The sequence below is a fragment of the Zonotrichia leucophrys genome, chromosome 8, assembly GCF_028769735.1.
Source record: "Zonotrichia leucophrys gambelii isolate GWCS_2022_RI chromosome 8, RI_Zleu_2.0, whole genome shotgun sequence".
Taxonomy (NCBI): domain Eukaryota; kingdom Metazoa; phylum Chordata; class Aves; order Passeriformes; family Passerellidae; genus Zonotrichia; species Zonotrichia leucophrys.
In genome coordinates, this window is record NC_088178.1 from 12,764,437 (window position 1) to 12,783,376 (window position 18,940).

Sequence of the window (18,940 nt, forward strand, 5' to 3'; positions counted from 1 at the left end):
TGGCAATCCTTTGGAGAGCAGGAAGGTGGAATGCCCCACAGACTTGAAGAAAATTGCATATGAAATATCATGGGAAACTCTTCTCTAAAACCAGCATTTATAAGGGTCATTTATATACACATGGAATTTTGAGAGATATTTTTATTAGAGGATGAAGGCAGCCAGGGTAAAACCATGGATGTTTCTGGTATCACAGTGTAGAGGTTATACAAGTGCACCTATTGCCAAATCTATGAGATTAGAAGAAGCAGATGCTAAAATAATTGATGCTATGATTCTATGAAATAAAATTATCTTCTTGCTGTTCTTAAAAGAATATTCACATTTAGGTTTTCTTTATTATGCTAATAAGAAGGCAAACAGAGGCTGTCAAACATTGTTTATAGAGTGGAAACATATAAAAGGAGAAGTAGATTACAATAGGTCCCATCATATCATGTAATTTGAAGAGTGATGAGTATGAATGTCATAAGAAGATGGAGGAAAAATCAATGGGTGCCACATCTGTACAACCATAGGGCAATACTGTGATCCACATTATCCCACTGGGTTCTGTGGGCAGAGTTTGGGAATAGTGCACAAAAAGCAGCTGTTGAGTGTTCACCTGGCTCACACAATCACATGGATCTATCCTAATGCTGCCTACACTCACTTTGGAGGGGGTGAGTCAGGAATTTGGAGCTGCTGTATTGTACACACTGCATGCAGGCTCTGGAGCAAGGCCCATTTGAGCAAGGGGCAGACTGCAAGGGGAAAGCACAAGGGTCTTATCCTCCTCTATGACTCTCACATTACAAAAATAAATTATTAAAAGCTCAATCTCCCTTTTGCATCTACTGTGACCCAGGGGAGGGGAAGATTACAACAAATACAAAACAGTCACTGCCTCTGATAGGCATTTCCATATTAAGGCATGAGTTGGAGCTAAATTTGCTAATTTAAGTCACCTGCTCTCAATGAAATCAATTAGCGCCTAGCAGATGCAAAAGGATTATGAAGGTCAAGGTGAGCAGACATAGGTTCTTGGTGGATGAAAGGCACTTTCCAGAGTGGGGAGAGGATTTCTTTAATCAGTTCTTTAGTTTCTGCTGAAATTGTGCTGCTTTAGTGAACTTCATTCTAGAGGTATGTTTTGCAATTGATTTAAAGAATTTGGGGTTTCATGTTTTTTCACCTTTTCTGATACCTTTGCTTAGAGTGTAATAATGTTTTTTCTGTGCTGCATAGAACATACAGGTCATAGAAAAAAAATGTTCCCCCCTCTCTTCACTGTAGTAGTATCTACACTGTTATGTCTTTTGAGGAACTAGAAAAAGTACCAGCTCTGCTATCAAACATTATGCTTTTATGCCTATTCAGAGTTTTTCTCCTTTTTAACTGATAACGATTATGATTTGTATCTGAAAGTTACTTTGATGAATCTGCCTTTTGACTTTATTTTTTGATTTTGCTTACCAATATTGGGTCAAGTTCTGAAATACAACAGATTTGCACTGAGTTTGTCAGAGATAGGCAGGCTTCTGAACTTCTAGATGCTTAACTTTATATCCTAGGCAATTTAGCTTTTTTCATTACCCTTTTTACTAAAGAAATGACTAGTGTACTCTTTTTCAAATGTGTAATATTAAGGAACATGCCAAGGCATGCTAATCATAAGGAAGAAAGTCCTACAGATGCTCAAATTCCTATGCTTTTAGCAACAGTTTAGCATCTATTACTGTAGTTCTCTCTGGAGCAAAAGAAGTTCATTGCAGGTTACACTGTATACACCTCAGACCCTGATGCAGCAGTCAAACTAAGGGCAGGTGAAATGTAACACAGATTATAGTAACTTGATAGGAAAGAAATAATTCTTAATGCTCATCCACAGAGGTGGGGAAATAAAAAACATTTCCCACTGCAAGCATATTTCTTTTTTTCCCCATGTTTACCTGGAAATTGTGAAATCACCTGAAATAAGCGGGTGTAAAGAACTCATTTGTATCTTGCATTGTGTTTGAATAATTTCATTATGTTCAAAGCATCTTTATTGGAAGGATGCTTGGTTATGAGTTTTGGGTTTTTTTCTTTCTTTTTTATTTTAAATTTTTAAAATTTTCCAGTCCTCTGGCTTTTCTCCAAGCAGGAGAATAATTCTAACTTATAGCAGATGTAGTCCATCCCTTAAGACTCAGGATCAATTAGACAGAAGGTGATTGTTCTCCTTAACATCCTAAGATTTACTTTGGTTTAAAAGTCAGCTTTGTATCCTGTAGACCCATTATTTACTAAAATAAATACTGCAAAAAGCAGCCATACTCTGCTTGAAAATTAACAAAAACTAGCTTGACTTTCTACTCAAAGATAAACAGCTCATCACAGAGGAGTAAGAAAACAAAAGGCTCCTGATGCTATGACAGAGTTAAAAGCAAAAGTTCTGCATGGATGATGGGCAAGTGAGCAAAGGGAATGAAGAACAGGTGGTAGAATGGCGAGAAGGGGAGGGGATAAAAAATGGGAAAGGTGTATTAAAGGCAAAAGCTTAGACTAAAGAAGCACATGCAGCCCCGGGGGTATGCCTGGGGCACTTCAAAAAAGTTATGAACAAAAATCCCAAACTCCACTGTGATGTATGTCTTGATAACAGAAGTGGTATCTGTATTGTAGAAACTTCAGATACTCATGTAGGAATTGAGGCGTTATATACTAAAGCTTGGACCAAACAGACTTTTATTTTGAGTGCTTTTCTTCACTCTTTGTATTTGATATGGTAGAATAGCAACCATAAGCTTAGTTGGAAGCTTCAAGGCTTCTGTGGTGTAGTAAAACAGCCCTGACAGAGTTGAAATTCTGGACATAGATGTTCCCTTAAAATGGAACATGAAGGGTCTAGTTTGCCTTTTAAGTTGGCAATAGTTAATTGAGAAAGACTTTAATCAATACTTCATGTGATTTAAACCTGATGCAACCAAGTAGCCTGTCTCAGAAACTTTCCAACAGGGGTTTGCAATCTCCCTAGGACTCAATAGTATTTTGATGAATAATATTTCTAGCAGGCTAATTTTCTTGCTAATTATCATCAAACACCTAGACAGACATTCTGCTGTAGTAGATATGCTTTGAAAAAACTAAAAGTCCCTTCAACATGGGCAAAAGGAAATTAAAAAATCATATATAAAGTGATATAAAGATTTTTAAATCTTAAAGCAGTTTTTCATTACAATATCTTGGTATTAAGATACAACATCTTAGAGTTGATAGATAAAACACTCCCCATAATTGATTTTGTAATTAAAAGTCATATTCCATGGATAAGAGTCCTAAATTTTATATTTAAAAATAAATTAGGTTGTAGAAATTCTAAATGGCAAACTGTGTTCTCCTCCAACCAAATGTGTTCTGACCAAAGGGATTCTATGAATTTTTGGTTTTGTTGAGTGCTTTATTTCCACTTTAAAGGAAAAAATAAACCCTACAATATAGCTTACCAAAATTCATGGATCTATAAAGAACTTTTGGCATGTAAGTCCCAAGTGTATCCTTCCTATTCCAAAACACTTTGGGGTTACGCTTAGTCAGAAATGTTTCTAGTTTTCACTTAATTCTGTACAAGTGCTATGAGATGGAGGAACAGACTTAAAAGGAAAAAAATTCTCACTGGAAGAAACAAAAGCAGGTATGTCTCTCTCTGCCATAGTCTGCATCCTTCCAAATCCCTTCTGCTGATGCTAAGGCTTGTCCCTCACAAGATCACAACTATGTCTGCAGTGAGCAGTACTTGCTTGGAGTTATGTTACTCAAGCAGTGCAAAATCAGATCCAAGGAAACTTGTGTTACTGGGATCACTGGCTTTACTGGGAGCAGAGGGGGTTATCTTTAAACAGCTGGGATGTACTTGCAAAGCACAGAACCCCAGCTCAGAGCTGGCAGTTTGAGGAGATGATGAGAGTAACAAGCAAGTGTACACCAAACAGATGGGCCAGCCAGGCTGTTACAAGGGGGTTCAGCTGCTGCCCTGGCTCTGTGTGTGGGAGCTCCTCAGCCAGGCAGCATTGTCAGCCTGTATTGACTTTGGCACTTACAATAACTTTCCTTGTAGGATTATGATTAATTTCTTCAGTGATTGAGAAAAAAGATTAAAAAATGGCCTTTTGAGTCCTATGATATTCTGCTCCTTTCAGGCTTATAACAAATATCCAGTGACAGTGATATACGTTCTGTCTGTAATAAGTGTGAAATTACAAGTATGCATACATATATGCTCTCATTGTCAATATTTGACAAGTTTAAAAAAATATGTTTTGGCTATAGAAGCCACTGATGTAGGTGTTATGAGACATATGGGAGGGGTCTTTCAAATTTTTGAAATACTTGAAGCAGGAATTTGCTGTGTGGGCTAAAAGGACTGTATCTGTGGCCCAGCCAGGTGGAGATCACACTTCCCTAGCTGGCCGTTGTGGCAGTGGTCCACCTAAGCATGCTGCAAAAAGGTGGAATGCAACATAGCCAAAAGTTGCTATAGCAATAGATTATTGTGCAGCTAGAGTAAAATCTTGGGTATGTACATACTGCAATGAAAGTGATAATTGGTTTGAATTTTTGGGAAGGAACTCTACTGGACATAATCTTAAAAAACACAAAGCTAATCAACCAAAAGTGGAAAAAAGCCAGAAGAACATAAACCCTTTTATTCATCTGTGTAAGAAGTGGGTAGTTCCACAGCACCATGATTTGTTTTTTTTCTCTTGCTAAAAGCTACCTTTTTGTGAGGTAACTGACACCCAGCATAATGCAGTACTTTTTTTGTCAGACATATCTTTCAATTTCTGTGGAAATTGTTGTTTTGCAGTGTGAGACTTATATGCAATACACAGTAAAGAAACACAAACACAAATTTAGGCATGAGATTAGACAATGTAATCTTGTTTTATTGCGGGGGGGGAGATTTTTTTTTTAAATCACGCTATATGTTCTATAGCAGTAGTAATTTTCAGTAGAAATAAGATGCCCTACATTTATGGATACTGTTTCTTATAAAGGGTTAATTTCCAAAAGGAATCTGGTTTAGCTCAGATTTTTTTTAAATCAAATTGATTCTGCTTGATTTGATGTAGTGATCTAATATGACCTTGATTAAATTAGAGAGAAAATGATGATGCAGACTTGTGGAGGACCAGCAATGGGACATCACGCCATGATCAATGTGATCAAATAAGCCAATTTATTGCAAGAACAAGCTGTATTTATGCTGTGTTCTACTGTTGACATGTCTCAAGCTAACACATGATGGGTTAAGCCTAACAGTGCACATGTCCCAAGCCTTCAGGTGGTTGGTTAATCATCTTCCTTCATGTGTCCCAAGCCTTCAGCTGGTTAGTTAGTCTTCCTCCTTCATTCACTTTGCTGTGGTTTATTATTTTATCTTCATGCACTCTGTTGTGGTTTTTGCACTGTCTTCTTAGCTTGCCCCATATCCTGGATTGTTTTTCTCCTGAATAGGTTTTTCCTGTTTTTGAGCTATCAGGTATGCTGTAAAATTCTACTCAGACCCTATAAAGGCTGGCTTGAGCACTATGTCCATTTTCCTGCAAAAATCCCTCAACATGGACTGTTTGTCCTATTGACAATTGCTACCTTAGGCAAGGATGGCAGTGAATTAATATCTTGCCCACATTTTGCAGGGACCTTGGCTAGGAATTAATTTTTTCTATTCACTTTGACCTTGCTATGAAGGCAATGGCTGCTGCTGCTTGTAAAGTTAGCCTATTTCACTGGTTCAGAAATAGCTACAGGAACTCACTCAAAACAGCCCAAGACAGATGACTGGCTTGCCATCTTGCCATCAGCCTAGCAGTTCACCAAGGACATAGGGAGGTACCAGAAGTAATTTATATTATTTCAACATCAGTTCTCCAGTCAACAGCTGAGACTTTGAATAGTCTTTACACATCATCTCACACCAGCAGTTGGGGGCTACAGCTACATCTGAGATTATAAGTGGAAATTTGCTTTCTTCTCTGCAATGTAAAGGTCCTGGGTGAAAGTAATCTATCTATATAGCAAGGTAGGGAAGAGATTTTTCTTGAACTGTCCCATGGAAAACCTGTTTAAGTGTTTGTTTCCTTTATCCTATTTGATGAAAGCTAGAGAGCAAAAGTTGTGCTGGTTAATGCTTTGGAAGATTCTGTTTTATTTTCATAAAGTACTATGTTACTTTACAGCAAAATTTTATAAACTGTAAAGCAATGTAGAACTTTTTTTCTTCAGCAATATTTCATTTCATGGCTTAAACAATGCACATTAATTGTGTCTGTTAGTGCTGATGGCTGTTAAATACTATTACAAAATTCAAGTTCCAACTGAGGTTTGTTGCACCTGAGCACTGTAAGAGACCTGTATAAGACAATAGCCTCTATTAGAAAAATATTTTCAATATATAGTCTTTTAACTGTGTTTAAATCTTCCTCAACCCTTAGTGTGGGGAGGTTTACTTGATTCTTAGTGTTTGTCTGTCAACCCAGGAAAGCTGAGACCCTCAGAGCAGTAAAAGCCCAGCACATCAATTCAGCAATTCTCAGGCTTAGTAATAAATATAGAATTTGTCTATAGATGTCATCGCTGGAGACTGGAGGGGGAAAAATGGCCAGATTTTTCCATCCCCTAAAATATCCTAATGAAACACTTAATGGCATTTAAATGGGAAAAAATATGCCAAGCCAGGAACAAGTCTTACTTTTTAGTATTTCTTGGAATTGCATGGCAGTGGTTATCATAAGATGTTTGTGGTGTGAAAATATGTGGGTTCATTTTTCCTATTTTTTTTCCCCAAGATGATTATGTTGAAACTTGTGGTCCTCGCTACATCTTAGAAATTATTAAGCACTTTAGGAGACAAGCTTTTGTTTACACTGATACAGATGGCTGGAATAAATTAGTGGACTCACTAAAGAACAGCTCATTTGTAGTTTTAAATGCATTTGGGCCCACGTGGTGGCCATTTTGTTACTTATTCATCTATTTGTGCTTTACAGTTCCATGCCCAAAGGCTATGTCTGGCTAATGGTCAGAGCTTCCTCCTAACAGAATTTGTAATTATGTGTCTCTCACACTTAAAGAGCATTGGTACTCCTGCAGTGTGCCATACCCTGGGTGATCCTGTAGCTGCCCTCTCTAAAGAGCACTGAGCAGTAAATCCAGCTGCAAACAAGTAGATTAGAAAGGCAGTGCACGTCTTCACTACTGTGAATGTTTTAAGTTGAGCATTTTCCCTAAAGTGGTGAAGAAATGCACAAACTTGTAATTACATACTGCATCATCAGTGCTGCTATTTGGGAGAGGTAGTCAGAGCAAGCTTCCCTAAATTAAGTCTTGAATTCAAGTCCTCCTGTATTGGATTAGGATGGGTGAGGACAAATGATGGCAGAGTTACTCTATGGCTCTTCACTTATGCACCTTTCAGAAACAGTACAGTAAAACCTCTCTTTTTCATACTTCAACTTTTTCATGTGTATACACTTGTTTCCTCCTTGCCACCAGTACACTGAAGACATGCAGCACAAATCTCATGTTGATGAATCTGGCTCTGGAATCAGCAGCACTGCTTTCAGCTTTAACAGTGATTTACCTCATCCTGTTAAAATCACCACCACTGCTACTATGACTCCTAGTATAAGGGAAAAAAATCAAAATAAATTTGAGAAGCTGATGTGGGCCTTCAGAGGCAGCTTGTATTCTTCATGGCATTTTCTTGCTAATCCCATTTCTCTTGGACTATGGGCATACTGGATATATCACCTTTAATTTGAATTTGGTTAAGCCAAACTAAGAGGGTAGAAGCAGCAAATAACTGAAGTACAAATCTTTGCGCTGTCATAAGTAGTAAGAAGGTAAAGTAGCAACTTGGATTCACTTCTGGCTTTCCCAAATCCCATGAATTTGACAGGTGAACTTGCTTATGTGTAATGAGCTATCAGGATAGCTAAATCAGGCATTCAGATGTTGGGAGATGATAGATGTGAGAGTGTAACCATCACTCTTCATCATATGCAATGAGGGAGGAACCCAATCCTGGAATAAAAATAGTGTGGGATTAAAGAGTGCCCACTGAGTTCAAGGTACAACTACACAGCAAATCAAAGTCTGGAATGTCTGTGTCTAGTACTTGAAGTGACGTGAAGCAGGGGCAGTTTTGATGAAAATGTGGGGACTTGCTTGTACCACATACCAGTACATGGAGACCTCTAGGCTCTCTAATACATCACTGCCAGAATTTGAATGCTGAACTTTCAGAGTTTACAGTTTACCCTTTAAACCTGGAGATTAACTACTGCAGTGGCTGGAGGAGCAATCCTTTGTTTCAGATTGCAGGTTGTGTTCCTGGAACAGTTTGAAATTGAAGGACGTGGCTTTTCTCACCGTCTGCTGCCCTGCCCTCCTCTGCCCTCCCAATGAGGCAACCATTCCCAGCACAAGGCTGTAGCTGCTCCGGTAGCTGTGAGTGCCTGGAGCTTTTCTGAGAAAGTTCACATGCAATTATTTCTTTGGCATGTGAGCAAATTTTACCTGAAGAGCACCAGGAACAAAAGGTTAATGGCAATTTTTCAAAAGCCTATAACTCAACCAAGCCTCAACAGCATTTCATGTCAGAATTGAAAGCTAAGTCTTTAGTATCCCTGCTCTGTTTCTGCTGCTTTAAAAATCCTGCTGGCAGGAGAAAAAAAATTAATATCAGAGGCTGAGCACTTAATGAATAAAGGCCAAACTATATCTGGGTGGTGTAACACCTCTTACTAAAATTTCTTATGACTTCTTCTTTAGAGAAGATTAAATATTTGTATTTTGATGCATATTTTGCATGTCTCCCTCTTTTCGTCCATTTCTTTCCTGAAACAAAGTTCAGCTGTAAACATGCTCAGTGCTGATAAAAGCACTATTTGCCACAGCTGAGAATCCAGGCTTCAGATGGGTGATCCATGCAAGGCCAGCTCTCCCAAACTGCTGGGAAAGATGACAAACAGCAGCAGGCTGATACAGACTGGCTGACCGCCATACTTTAAAGACAGTAAACTGATTCTCAACAGAAACATGGAAACAGAAATAAGAGGAGCTGTGAGTTAAAGCAGAATATGGTGAGGTCTGAGAACCCTGTTCTCTGACCTGTGTGTATTGACAGAGTAAGTTTTGCTTCATTTGCAGGATAATTTCTATTTCCATGAAATCTAAATTGTTTATTGGTTTCACTGGTAAAAAATCCTGTGGGTGTCAGGTTCATTTGAGTTGCTAGATTACATGGGGGTAACCAAGAATTTACACCTTGCAGAACAAGATAAAAGATGTGTATAATGGAGAGTTCAGTGCCTGCTGCTCGTCTCTTCTAGGTAAATGCTCCTTTAGAACAAATGGAGGCAAACTCCAAGTGCTTGGTCACAAAGACGTTTATTTCATGTACACTGAAACATTCCTTGTGAAAATGACTTGCACAGTCAATATCCTGCTGTAGGTCAGGAGCAAACACAACTAGAAAACTCCAGCTAGCATCAGACCACTGAGCTGCTCAGCAATGTCAATATTAGTGAAATGAACCAAAGACTCTTGGATTGGTTAGAGATAAGTACTAGCAATGAAGGAGATCCTGCTTCTGATTCTCCTGCCAACACTTCAGCTGCTTTACATGGGTGATTGTAATCAGCAAGAATTGTTATGCAATAGTGCTGAAGCACAGACTTGAGAAAATATAGCTCTCACTTGAGGCACAAAAGACCATAACCTTATTTTTTCATGTATTACAAAGGAAAAAAAAAAAAAAAAAAGCAACTCCACTGGGCATCTCTAAACTGTTCATTTACAGAGATGGAAAGAAATAAAATAATTACAAGGTAAAGAAAAATTTCCATGCTATTCTGTGAGAGGCATTATCTCTGGAGATGTGAAAGGAAAAGGCAAACCAATTCTCTACTGCGCCCAAAGGGTCACCAGTGTCCAGAAGCTACTTACAGTTTTCCAAGCTTTTTGTAAAGTAAATAGGAGTGGGAAGCTCTTGTAAATTTTTTAAAATGCTGTACTAAGGAGAGGATAATAAAAGCTAGCTGGATAAAATGAGTGTTGCAAAGAGAATAAAGAGCAGATCTGGGGTATGTTTTAAGAAGGAGAGGAAGAACCCAGGACGCCGCCTGGCATGCACATCGGAAAAAAAATAAAAGATTAGTTTTAACTCCTTTATCCTTGTGAAAAGGGGATAAATGTGCTCTTCTTTTGAGCAATCATAGATGGGGCTAAATGAAAGTGCACTGTAGAAACAGACGTTACAGTGGTTGGTTGGCTAGTTGGTTAGGGTGGTGTTGCTTCCCGAGGCGGAGAATACTTGCTTTCTTTTTAGGCCTGTTGCAGCGAAAATGTTTGTTTCCGTGATAACGTAAATATTGTGTTTCTAGTGTTAAACAATTGCAATGTTTGGTAGGCTGTGACCTGGCCTTCGCGCACCACTCCCACCTGCTGGATGGATTCTGTGAGGGGAGTCTCCCAAGGGGGTGGGAAGGCTCGCTGTCCCTGCGGGGACAAGGGTGAAGGTCCAGGGACAGCCCAGGCCGGTGCTGCTGGGAAGGTCTAACGCTGGGAAGGGTCACCGCTCTTTGCTGGGCAGGAGGGCGACCCCAGGCGCAGCGGGGCTGGCTTCAGCCGCGGGGTGCAGGCTGCTCCTGTGGGATTGTCATGAGTGGATAAACACAGCCAGGGCAGCGTTTGGTTCTCCAGGCGCAGTTTCTCGTCCACCACCAGGGATGAGAGAGGCAGGGCCCCGGGGGTCGGGTGCGCACATGGGGCGAGGCACAGGGACCGTGAGGAGGGCGCAGCGGCGGGGCGCGGCCCCGGGCCGTTCCCGGCAGGGCGGTGTATGGGAAGCCCCGAGCAGCGCTGTTGCCGAGCCGCGTCCTCGCCACGTCCCCGCCGCTCGGTGGCCGCTGCCGCAGGCCTGAGGCGCGGGGCTCGGAGCCCTGCCGCCCCGCGGGACACCTGCCCTGCCCGGCGGGGCGGCCCCGGCCCGGCCCGGCGCGGGGGCGCCCGCCCACCTGGGCGTTGCTGCCCGGGCTGTCGGCTCCGCCTCTTCCCGCTCTCCGCTCCCTTCCACTCCGGGACTGCGGGGAGCTGGGGGAAGGAGGTGCGGACACCATGGCTCGTGTGCTGAGCCGGGACCCGGTGGACATTGAGGTACCCACTCGCCCTGCCGGGACGTGCGGCTCTCATTAGCGGGGAGGGGGCTGTGTCCGGCGGCGCCGGCGCCCGATAAAGTTTGGCGGCGTTAGGAAGTGCCTCGCCGCTGCCTGCCGGCGGTGCCCGGAGCCTCGTCCCGCCGCCCCTTTCCGTGCTGTGCCATGCTGTGCCGTACCGTGCCGTAAGGACCAGCCTGGGAACCGGCCCCTGGGGCTGTCCTGCCGCCCGGGCAGCCGCAGCCCTGGCGGGCAGGGGCTGTCGGGGCAGCGCCGGGCGCACCGCTCCAGCCGTGCCCCTGCCCCCGTCCTCGGCACGGTGAGCGCGGCCGGCGCCCGGCCGGGGGGCGTGAGGGGGCGGCGCCCGCCGCCTCCCCTCTGCCCGCCGCCTCCTGTCACTGCCCGGTGAACTCGAGGGCAGGATGTGACCGAGCCCCGTCTCCGGGGGAGGTCGGGCTCCCGGCTCTGGCAGGGTTCCTGAGGGGCGGGGCTGCTCGGGGGCCGTGACCTGTGAGCCCTGGACGGTCTCAAGGTCCGTGGCCGATGGCCTCGGGCTCAGCGTCCCGTGGCCGCCTGTGGGCCGGAGGAGCTGTGCGGGACCCGGCTCATCGCTGTCCTGCCACGGGTCAAGCTGCGCTCACGGACTGCACCCGGTCTGCTCGGACCAAAACAATTGCATGGCAGGCTGAGCAGGAGGGCCGGGCTAGCAGCCTCGCTGCAAGAGGCGTTCTCACCTGTGGCACTTGAGGTTTTTGTGTGACATTCCTGGCGGCAGGTCGCACTGGCTGCTGGAAGCAGGGTCCGGACGTGGCCCTGGGAAGGCGGAGCTGAGGTGGGGTGTGACCAAGGCTGCTGCCCTGGCACACGTGCTGAGCTCCCGCTCGTGTTAGCCAGGTTGCAAGGCTGCACTTCAAGGTAGCATTTTCCCACCTTTCCCAGAACCTCACAATGGGCTGTAAACTTCAGCTCTTTGTGAAGAGTCTAGTAAAACAAAAGCAATAATAAACGAACTTGTGATTGATAGTCTTGTTCTAGCCTGACACAACTTTTTGTTGTGGTATACCTTGAGGTATAAAATGTTTAGTTTGGGCTATTGCAGCTCATCGAGGCCCAGACGTAATACACAAATACGCACAGCAAAAATTTGAACACATCTCTAGGTCAGTTGTGACTGAATTTTATCATTAGTTTTTGCATTGAGTTTTTGTGTCCAGTCTATTTCCTAGCTGAGCTGCTGTTTGAACCGCGACTAATGTCCAGAAATGATCTTGCAGATACTCTGATAAAACTGAAGCATGGAATGGATAGGAGGAATGAACTATCACAGAAGTCTTCCTGGCATTTAGGGAGACACTGTGGTATGAAATCAGCACTGTCTCTTACCAGCTCAGTGTTTTCAGAGCAGCCAGTCTTGGATTTTTCTTCAAGTGTTAAAGTTCATTTTTCTATGACAAAGCTTTGGTTGTAGTTGTTCGGGTTTTTGAGTACTTTCCTTAAATTTTTAATGCAAAATGCTCCATTGTTTTGCATTTCTAGATACTGATTACTCAGATTCAAAGAACAGTGTTATGGTAGGATCCTGTGTTGGTAATAGTATGCAGTAGTACATGGTTTAGGAGATGAGTTGATGGATTTTTAAAAGGCTGGTGTTTGCTTTATTCAGTTTCAGATACAAACTTTGGTCAGTATCTCACTGTATATTTGTTTTCAGCAGTCGTTTAAACTTGCAAGGAAATCAACGCAGTCTCCTAACTAAATGTACTGTCCTGTCCTTCCCCCATCTATTACAATAAATTTAGTTGTTGTATGGTTGGTCTCACAGATGAATATATCAATAATTACTGATAAGCTAATTGCAGCATTGTAGACCTGTTGTGTTTTTTTTTTTCTTTCCTCCCTCTGCATAGGACTTTATTTTTTGGGGGGAGGAAAAAATTTGCATTTTATAACAATTTGTTTTATCTTTGTCTTTGAAGCAGGGACAGTGCTAGCTAATCCTATCATTGTAGATAAATATTTTCAGTAATTTGTTTGTTGAGTGGAGGAGTCTATCAATGTGAGCACTGGCAGCACAACTTGAATATTTTGGTCACTTTCTTGGCTACAGTATAAAAACTGAACCAATGATTTAATTAAATTTATCTCAATGGTTAGTACCTCAAATTCAAGTTCATATAATAAAACATTATAAATGATAAATGATCTCTTAAGTTTTGGTGCAACTTTACAATGTATTTAAATAGTTAAGGCTGGATTAAAAAACATGTCATTGGTTAAAAAAGAGCCAAGAATCTGTGCTAGAAGTAGCTAAAATCACTGATGGTTCTCCAAGTTACTTTCAAGAGAAAAATTCCAGGAAACAGTCCCTGAGGAACCTTGTCCCTCTTACTTGGCTTAGCCAGCAGCTTCAGCCTCTGGACCTAACTAAAGACAATGAATAAATTACATAGAGGGTTGTTTTTTCTAAAATCTGCTTTCCAAATTGTGGAAGACTAGGCGTGTTGTGATTTATATGCTTTTCTCCAATTTGATTTTTTTTTTAACACTAAAACAAAAATAACACCCAAAATACCAAAACAAAACAACAACTCTCCCCTCAACTACCAGCAACTCCACAAACCCCAAACATTGCCTTTTTAAAAGTAAAGTCAGCTATCAAAGTGTGCTGCTGATATTCCTTGGACACTGATACTCTAAGCAAAAGGAAAGAAAGCTTGTTTAAAAATAACTTCTTGTGAAAGTACCTACCTTGGATTTATGGTATAAGGACTTGCCTTGGGTTTTTGTTTATTATCTCTCTAAATCTTTACAAGAACTTTTGAAATCTACACTATGAGGGCAGCATTTCCTTTCTGACTTGTAATGTGAAACTATTAAATGTACATTTGAGCTCCAGAGAGTGTTTACAGACTTCATGTAAACTTCCCGATGATACTTTGGGAAGGAAAGTCTTCCATTCTTTTGTTTTCTCTTTTGTTTCACCTGATTCCTGACTATCACTGTGTGTAAACCATATTTAATTACATCTATTGCAATCTTCAGGATTCTTTGAAGAATTATGGTTGTCAAATCAAGTATTCAGAAATTAATGAATTGCAAAATGAATAGAACAGAATCTTGAATGACATAGTTTAGCATTGTTCTCTGCACCCTGTTTTCCTGACTGCATTCCAGTGTTGCTCTGCAGTCTCTCGTCTTTACTCAGTGATGTTTGGGTTGTGGATGCTTTCCAGCTCTTTGACCCCCAGACTACAATCTGGGGAGAAGAGTAGGTCTCTCAGTTTTTTGGAGGGGGCTTCTTCTCAGCAGAGTGGGGACACACTGCCACACTGTTGTCACAAATCTGAAACATTCAAAGAAAATGAAAACCAGCCCCCCAACACAAGTTAGTATGAAACAGCAGTATTGTTCTTGCAGTAGGTTGGCACTTCACAGATTTGTCCTTCCTTCTGAATCGTGTGTGTAGGTTTAAAGGGGAACTGGGTGTTGATGGGTGGGTAATTTCCTGCTAGACCAGCAGCTGGGTACCTAGAATGCTGTCACAGCTGTTTCCACCCCAACACTGGTGCTTGACGTGTGAGAATAAAGTGAAAGGTGCAAAGGGCTAGAGCCATGCTCTGAAATTGCAATCAGGGAATTGTCTAAGAATTATCAGGGTAAATTTGTGTCACTTTCACTTAAAATGCAGTGAACATTGTATGAGCAATGAAAAATGTTCAATGAACTATGAACTGTAACTATGTTATGCTTTCTCTTCATTTAGCTTGAGAAAGTGTAAATGGCTCTTAAATAATGTATTTCTATTTCAAAAGTTATATAATTCACATATTTCTTTGGCGTTACTTCAGGGTTCAGAGGGTCAGACTGTGTCCATTGGGTGCTGACCTTAGTGAGAACACAAGAGACTCCAGGAGTTCTTCAATGCTCAGCAGGCAGCGTGTTTGTTGAGTTTGAGTTCCTCCAGCAGCAAGTTCTACACTGCTGTCTGAATGCCCTGATGAATGTGGGGTGAGGTTATGGGCTGTTTGAGCGGCTCACTGATGGTACAGACAGCACATCTGCACTCAAGGCCTGCAGCTGGTTCCAGAGTCAGCCAGGGGAGCAGAGTCCCTTGTGCCATGTCTCCTGCTGCATAAAAGGGTCACTTGGGAAGTGCTTCTAAGTCTTGAGAAAGTGTTATTGTGCAGCCTGCAAATTCCACAGTGTTTTAAGCAGCAGGTTTGATAGTGGTGGCAGTTCTTAATTCTGTGGGGTATGCTTCGTAGCTGTTACCGAGCCCGGGCAAGGACAGCAAGGTAGGCAAGTTTCACATGTCGGGCTTATTTTTCTCCCAATGCAAATGGACAAGAACAGTAAAAAAACTGCAGGTAGAAAGGTATGTCTGAGAGCTAGGCTTGGTGTGCTCACAGTGGGAAGCAGGGCAAGGATTGAAAAATAAAGAACACTAAAAAAACAGGAAACCTCCAGCAAGATAGCAGGGAACTCTACTAGTCAGCATGGCTCACAAAGTTGTTAGGCAAAGGTCATGGGAATAAATAACTGAAGCTAGCATTCTTTGATCTAGGCTAAACTTTTATTTTAAAAGCCCCACTTATTACAGTGTCTCTCTCTGTTGTAAATACCTGTTAGTTTTTTGAAGTTCCATAATGAAGCCTTAATATGTAGAATGTTTTTATGCTACTGCTTTATAGCTTGTTGTGATGATCAGATGGCTGTTCCAGATTGATGGCTGTGTCTTCCTGGGGTCATTTCACAAGCAGTCAGTGAGAAAACAAAACTTTGCTGTTTTTGCTTAATGAATTTCTCAAGCCTTTTCATTGTTTTAGTGATTTTATTGTAATAAACTCTTAGCTGAGTGGAACAGCAATTATAGCATGATTGCTTAGACCTTGTGGAAGATTATAGACCACAATTATCATGTCTGTCTTAGAGAATTGAACAATGATTTACTCATCAGGTTAAAATTTGATCTGGCAAGTCGGAAGGAAAGTCTTCTGTGTGAAACATTTTTTCTTTTCACGTTTTATATGCAAATCCTCTTGATGCTCAAGGAATTATGTATGGTCTTGCCTCTACTGTTGATAGTCTGCCAGATTGTAGCAGTCAAGCCCTCCAAATAATTATGTCGGGGGGAAAAAATCGTTTTTCAAAACTTGTGCTTTTCATTTTTCTTCAGCCTTTGTGTTTTAATGTTAGTTCCAAATTAAACTCCCATTTTCCCCCATCCTTTAAATTTTTACTCTTTTTGTGAGGTCTTTCATGGAAGAACTGCTATTCTCACCCTTCTCATGGCCGAGATTTACAATTAATCTGCAGTTAGCAACTCTGAAAACAAGAAGGAACTGAAATTGATTTTATTTTAGCTACAGAAATGAATTTCGTGATTATCTTATGTTGTACACCAAACTGGAATTTTATTCTTCCCACTGCTTAGTGTCACATCTTTTAAGAAGGTGTAACTACATGCTGATATGGAAAGCTGATGTCCATGAGGCAGGATTTTGCCAATCTGCTGTGACAGGAGTGCAGCCCTGCAGGGCAGGCATTTGAGATGCATTTGGGAGAGTGCAGTTTTAGCAGCAGGGCAGGACTTGCCCAGTTTTCAGTGCAGCCCAGAGGGTGTGGCTGTGTCTGATGGGCTGGCATTTGCTTGGACCCAAGATTGCTTGACTCTCTCCATCCTGCTGGCCAATGTACATGTGTGGTGCAGTTTGTGCTACCCAAAGACACAAGCTGCTGCTTTTCCAGTTAACACTTCGAAAAATTCTGCTGTCCATCCTATCCTATACCATTTTGCCACTGTCAGTAAAATGACCCAGGGAACACAAAGTAACTGGCACTGGGTTGGGAGCACACTTCTAGTTAAAATATTGAGAAAAGCTGAAATTCCTGGTGGCTGCAGACAAGCTGGATTGAATGTGTCCTGTTTGTTCTGGCTATGCTAACCCTTTGACAGCACCGAGTTCAAATCAAAAACTGCTTTCTCTCCCTCCCTGGTTGCCTGGCAACCTCCCTCCTCTTATTAGCATATGATTTCTATTCCTTTTTTTATTTCATCAGTACAGTGTTACACACTCTGCTCCCTGCCCTGTGCTGCCGCCTTTGAGAAGAGCAGGATTTGTGCCTTTATATGAGACTTCGGCAAGTATGTGATTTGGCAAAGAAATCAAACATTTGGGATTAGGAACCTTTGGCCATAAATGCCTTATCAGAAGCTCAGAGGGTGGTGTTTGTGTGGGCATGTTTTTCAAAGTCTTTTCAGTTTCATTTGCTGTCATTTTTATACTAAGGGCAGAATTCTTGCAAATCAGCACAGCATAAATCTCTGGCATCTCTACATGTGCAGAACCTCGGTTTGTGAAACCTGCCAACGGAGATGGGCCACACAGATCTTGGGGGGTATTTTGTCCTCTTGGTCTTCATGCAGTTCCATAATGCAGTATGCAATGCCATAATTCAAAATATAAATTTTTTAAAAAATCCAGGTCAAATTGTGATTGGGGAAGAAGGCAGCTAAAGAAGTAAGTGGGAGAATTGAACTCAATTCTCCAGTTTTCTTCTCATAATAATGCTTTTTTGAAATTAGAACATTTTGCCTTTCAGTTGGCCAGGTGTATTCTTTTATGAAATAACAGGTGATTCAGACTAGGTCTATAGTTTAAATTGCTTTTTTTCTGTTCATAGACTCTTACAACTGTAATAAAGACCCCATTTTTTTTTTTGCTATTGCATAGGGCAAAGAATGTAAGATTCAAGTAGGAGTAGAAAAAACAACACTAGCAAGAGAAATTAGAAGATGCAGTGAGGAGGAAATGACAAAGCATGTAAGTTTGAGGAGTGTTTATATCAAGCTATGTAAAGGAGTTTTTTCTTAATATTATCCAAATCATAAATGACAAGTGAAATAATCTACTTTTTCAACATCCTTGTTCTGAAGGAGGGTCAGGTGTCTCAGGAAGTATTTAAGGGAGTTGCTAGGGCATGTAGGAAAAAAATGAGGGAGGCCAAAGCTCAGTTCGTACTTAATTTGGCAACTTTTATAAAGGATAGTAAAAAATATTTGAAAAAAATGGATTAATGGCAAAAGAAAAGGTGAGGCCAACCTTTGTTCTCTACTGTTTGTGGGAGGAAACTTAGTAATTGCAGATAAGAAGGCGGCGGAAGTGCTTAACACCTTCCTTGCTGGCTTGTCCTCAGGACAGCGGTTCCCCTGGGCTGGTAGATGGTGTCAGGGAGCAGAATGGTCCCCCTGTTATCCAGGAGGAGGCAGTCAGAGAACTGCTGAGCTGCTTGGATGTTCATAAATCTATGGGACCAGATGGGATCCATTCCAGGGTGAAGAGGGAGCTGGCAGGTGAGCTTGCAAAGCCACTCTCCATCATTTACCAACAGTCCTGGCTCCCTGGGGAGGTTCCAGATGACTGGAAGCTGGCCAATGTGACACCCATCCACAAAAAGGGTAGGAAGGAGCGTCCTGGTAATTAAAGGCCAGTCAGCCTGACCTCAGTGCCCAGTAAGGTGATGGAACAGTTTACAGTGAGTGTCATCACCCAGCACTTACAGGACGGCCAGGGTATCAGACCCAGCATAGGTTCAGGAGAGGTAGGTTGTGTTTTACCTACCTGATCTCCTTTTATGGCCAGGGGACCTCTCTGGTGGATGCAGGGAGGGCTGTGGATGTTGTCTACTTGGACTTCAGCAACACCTTTGACTCTGTTTCCCACAGCAGACCCCTGGAAAAGCTGGCAGCCCACGGCTTG

At 42.0% G+C, this 18,940-nt stretch overlaps 1 protein-coding gene across 4 annotated transcripts in view; it reads left to right on the forward strand.

Annotated features, from left to right (window-relative positions):
* Positions 1-987: 987 nt before the first annotated feature.
* Positions 988-18,940, forward strand: part of DPYD (dihydropyrimidine dehydrogenase) — a 339,434-nt gene continuing 321,481 nt past the window's right edge. The window contains exon 1 of one of the 4 annotated variants that reach the window (XM_064719595.1): positions 988-1,125. Coding sequence is in view for 2 of the 4 variants with exons in the window: in XM_064719591.1 (XP_064575661.1) it covers positions 11,143-11,181 (39 nt within the window). In the remaining 2 variants the exon portion in view is untranslated. Of the gene's footprint in view, positions 1,126-11,053; positions 11,182-17,295; positions 17,326-18,940 lie in introns of those variants that run through there. The other 3 variants (XR_010441181.1, XM_064719591.1, XM_064719592.1) reach the window with 3 other exon arrangements.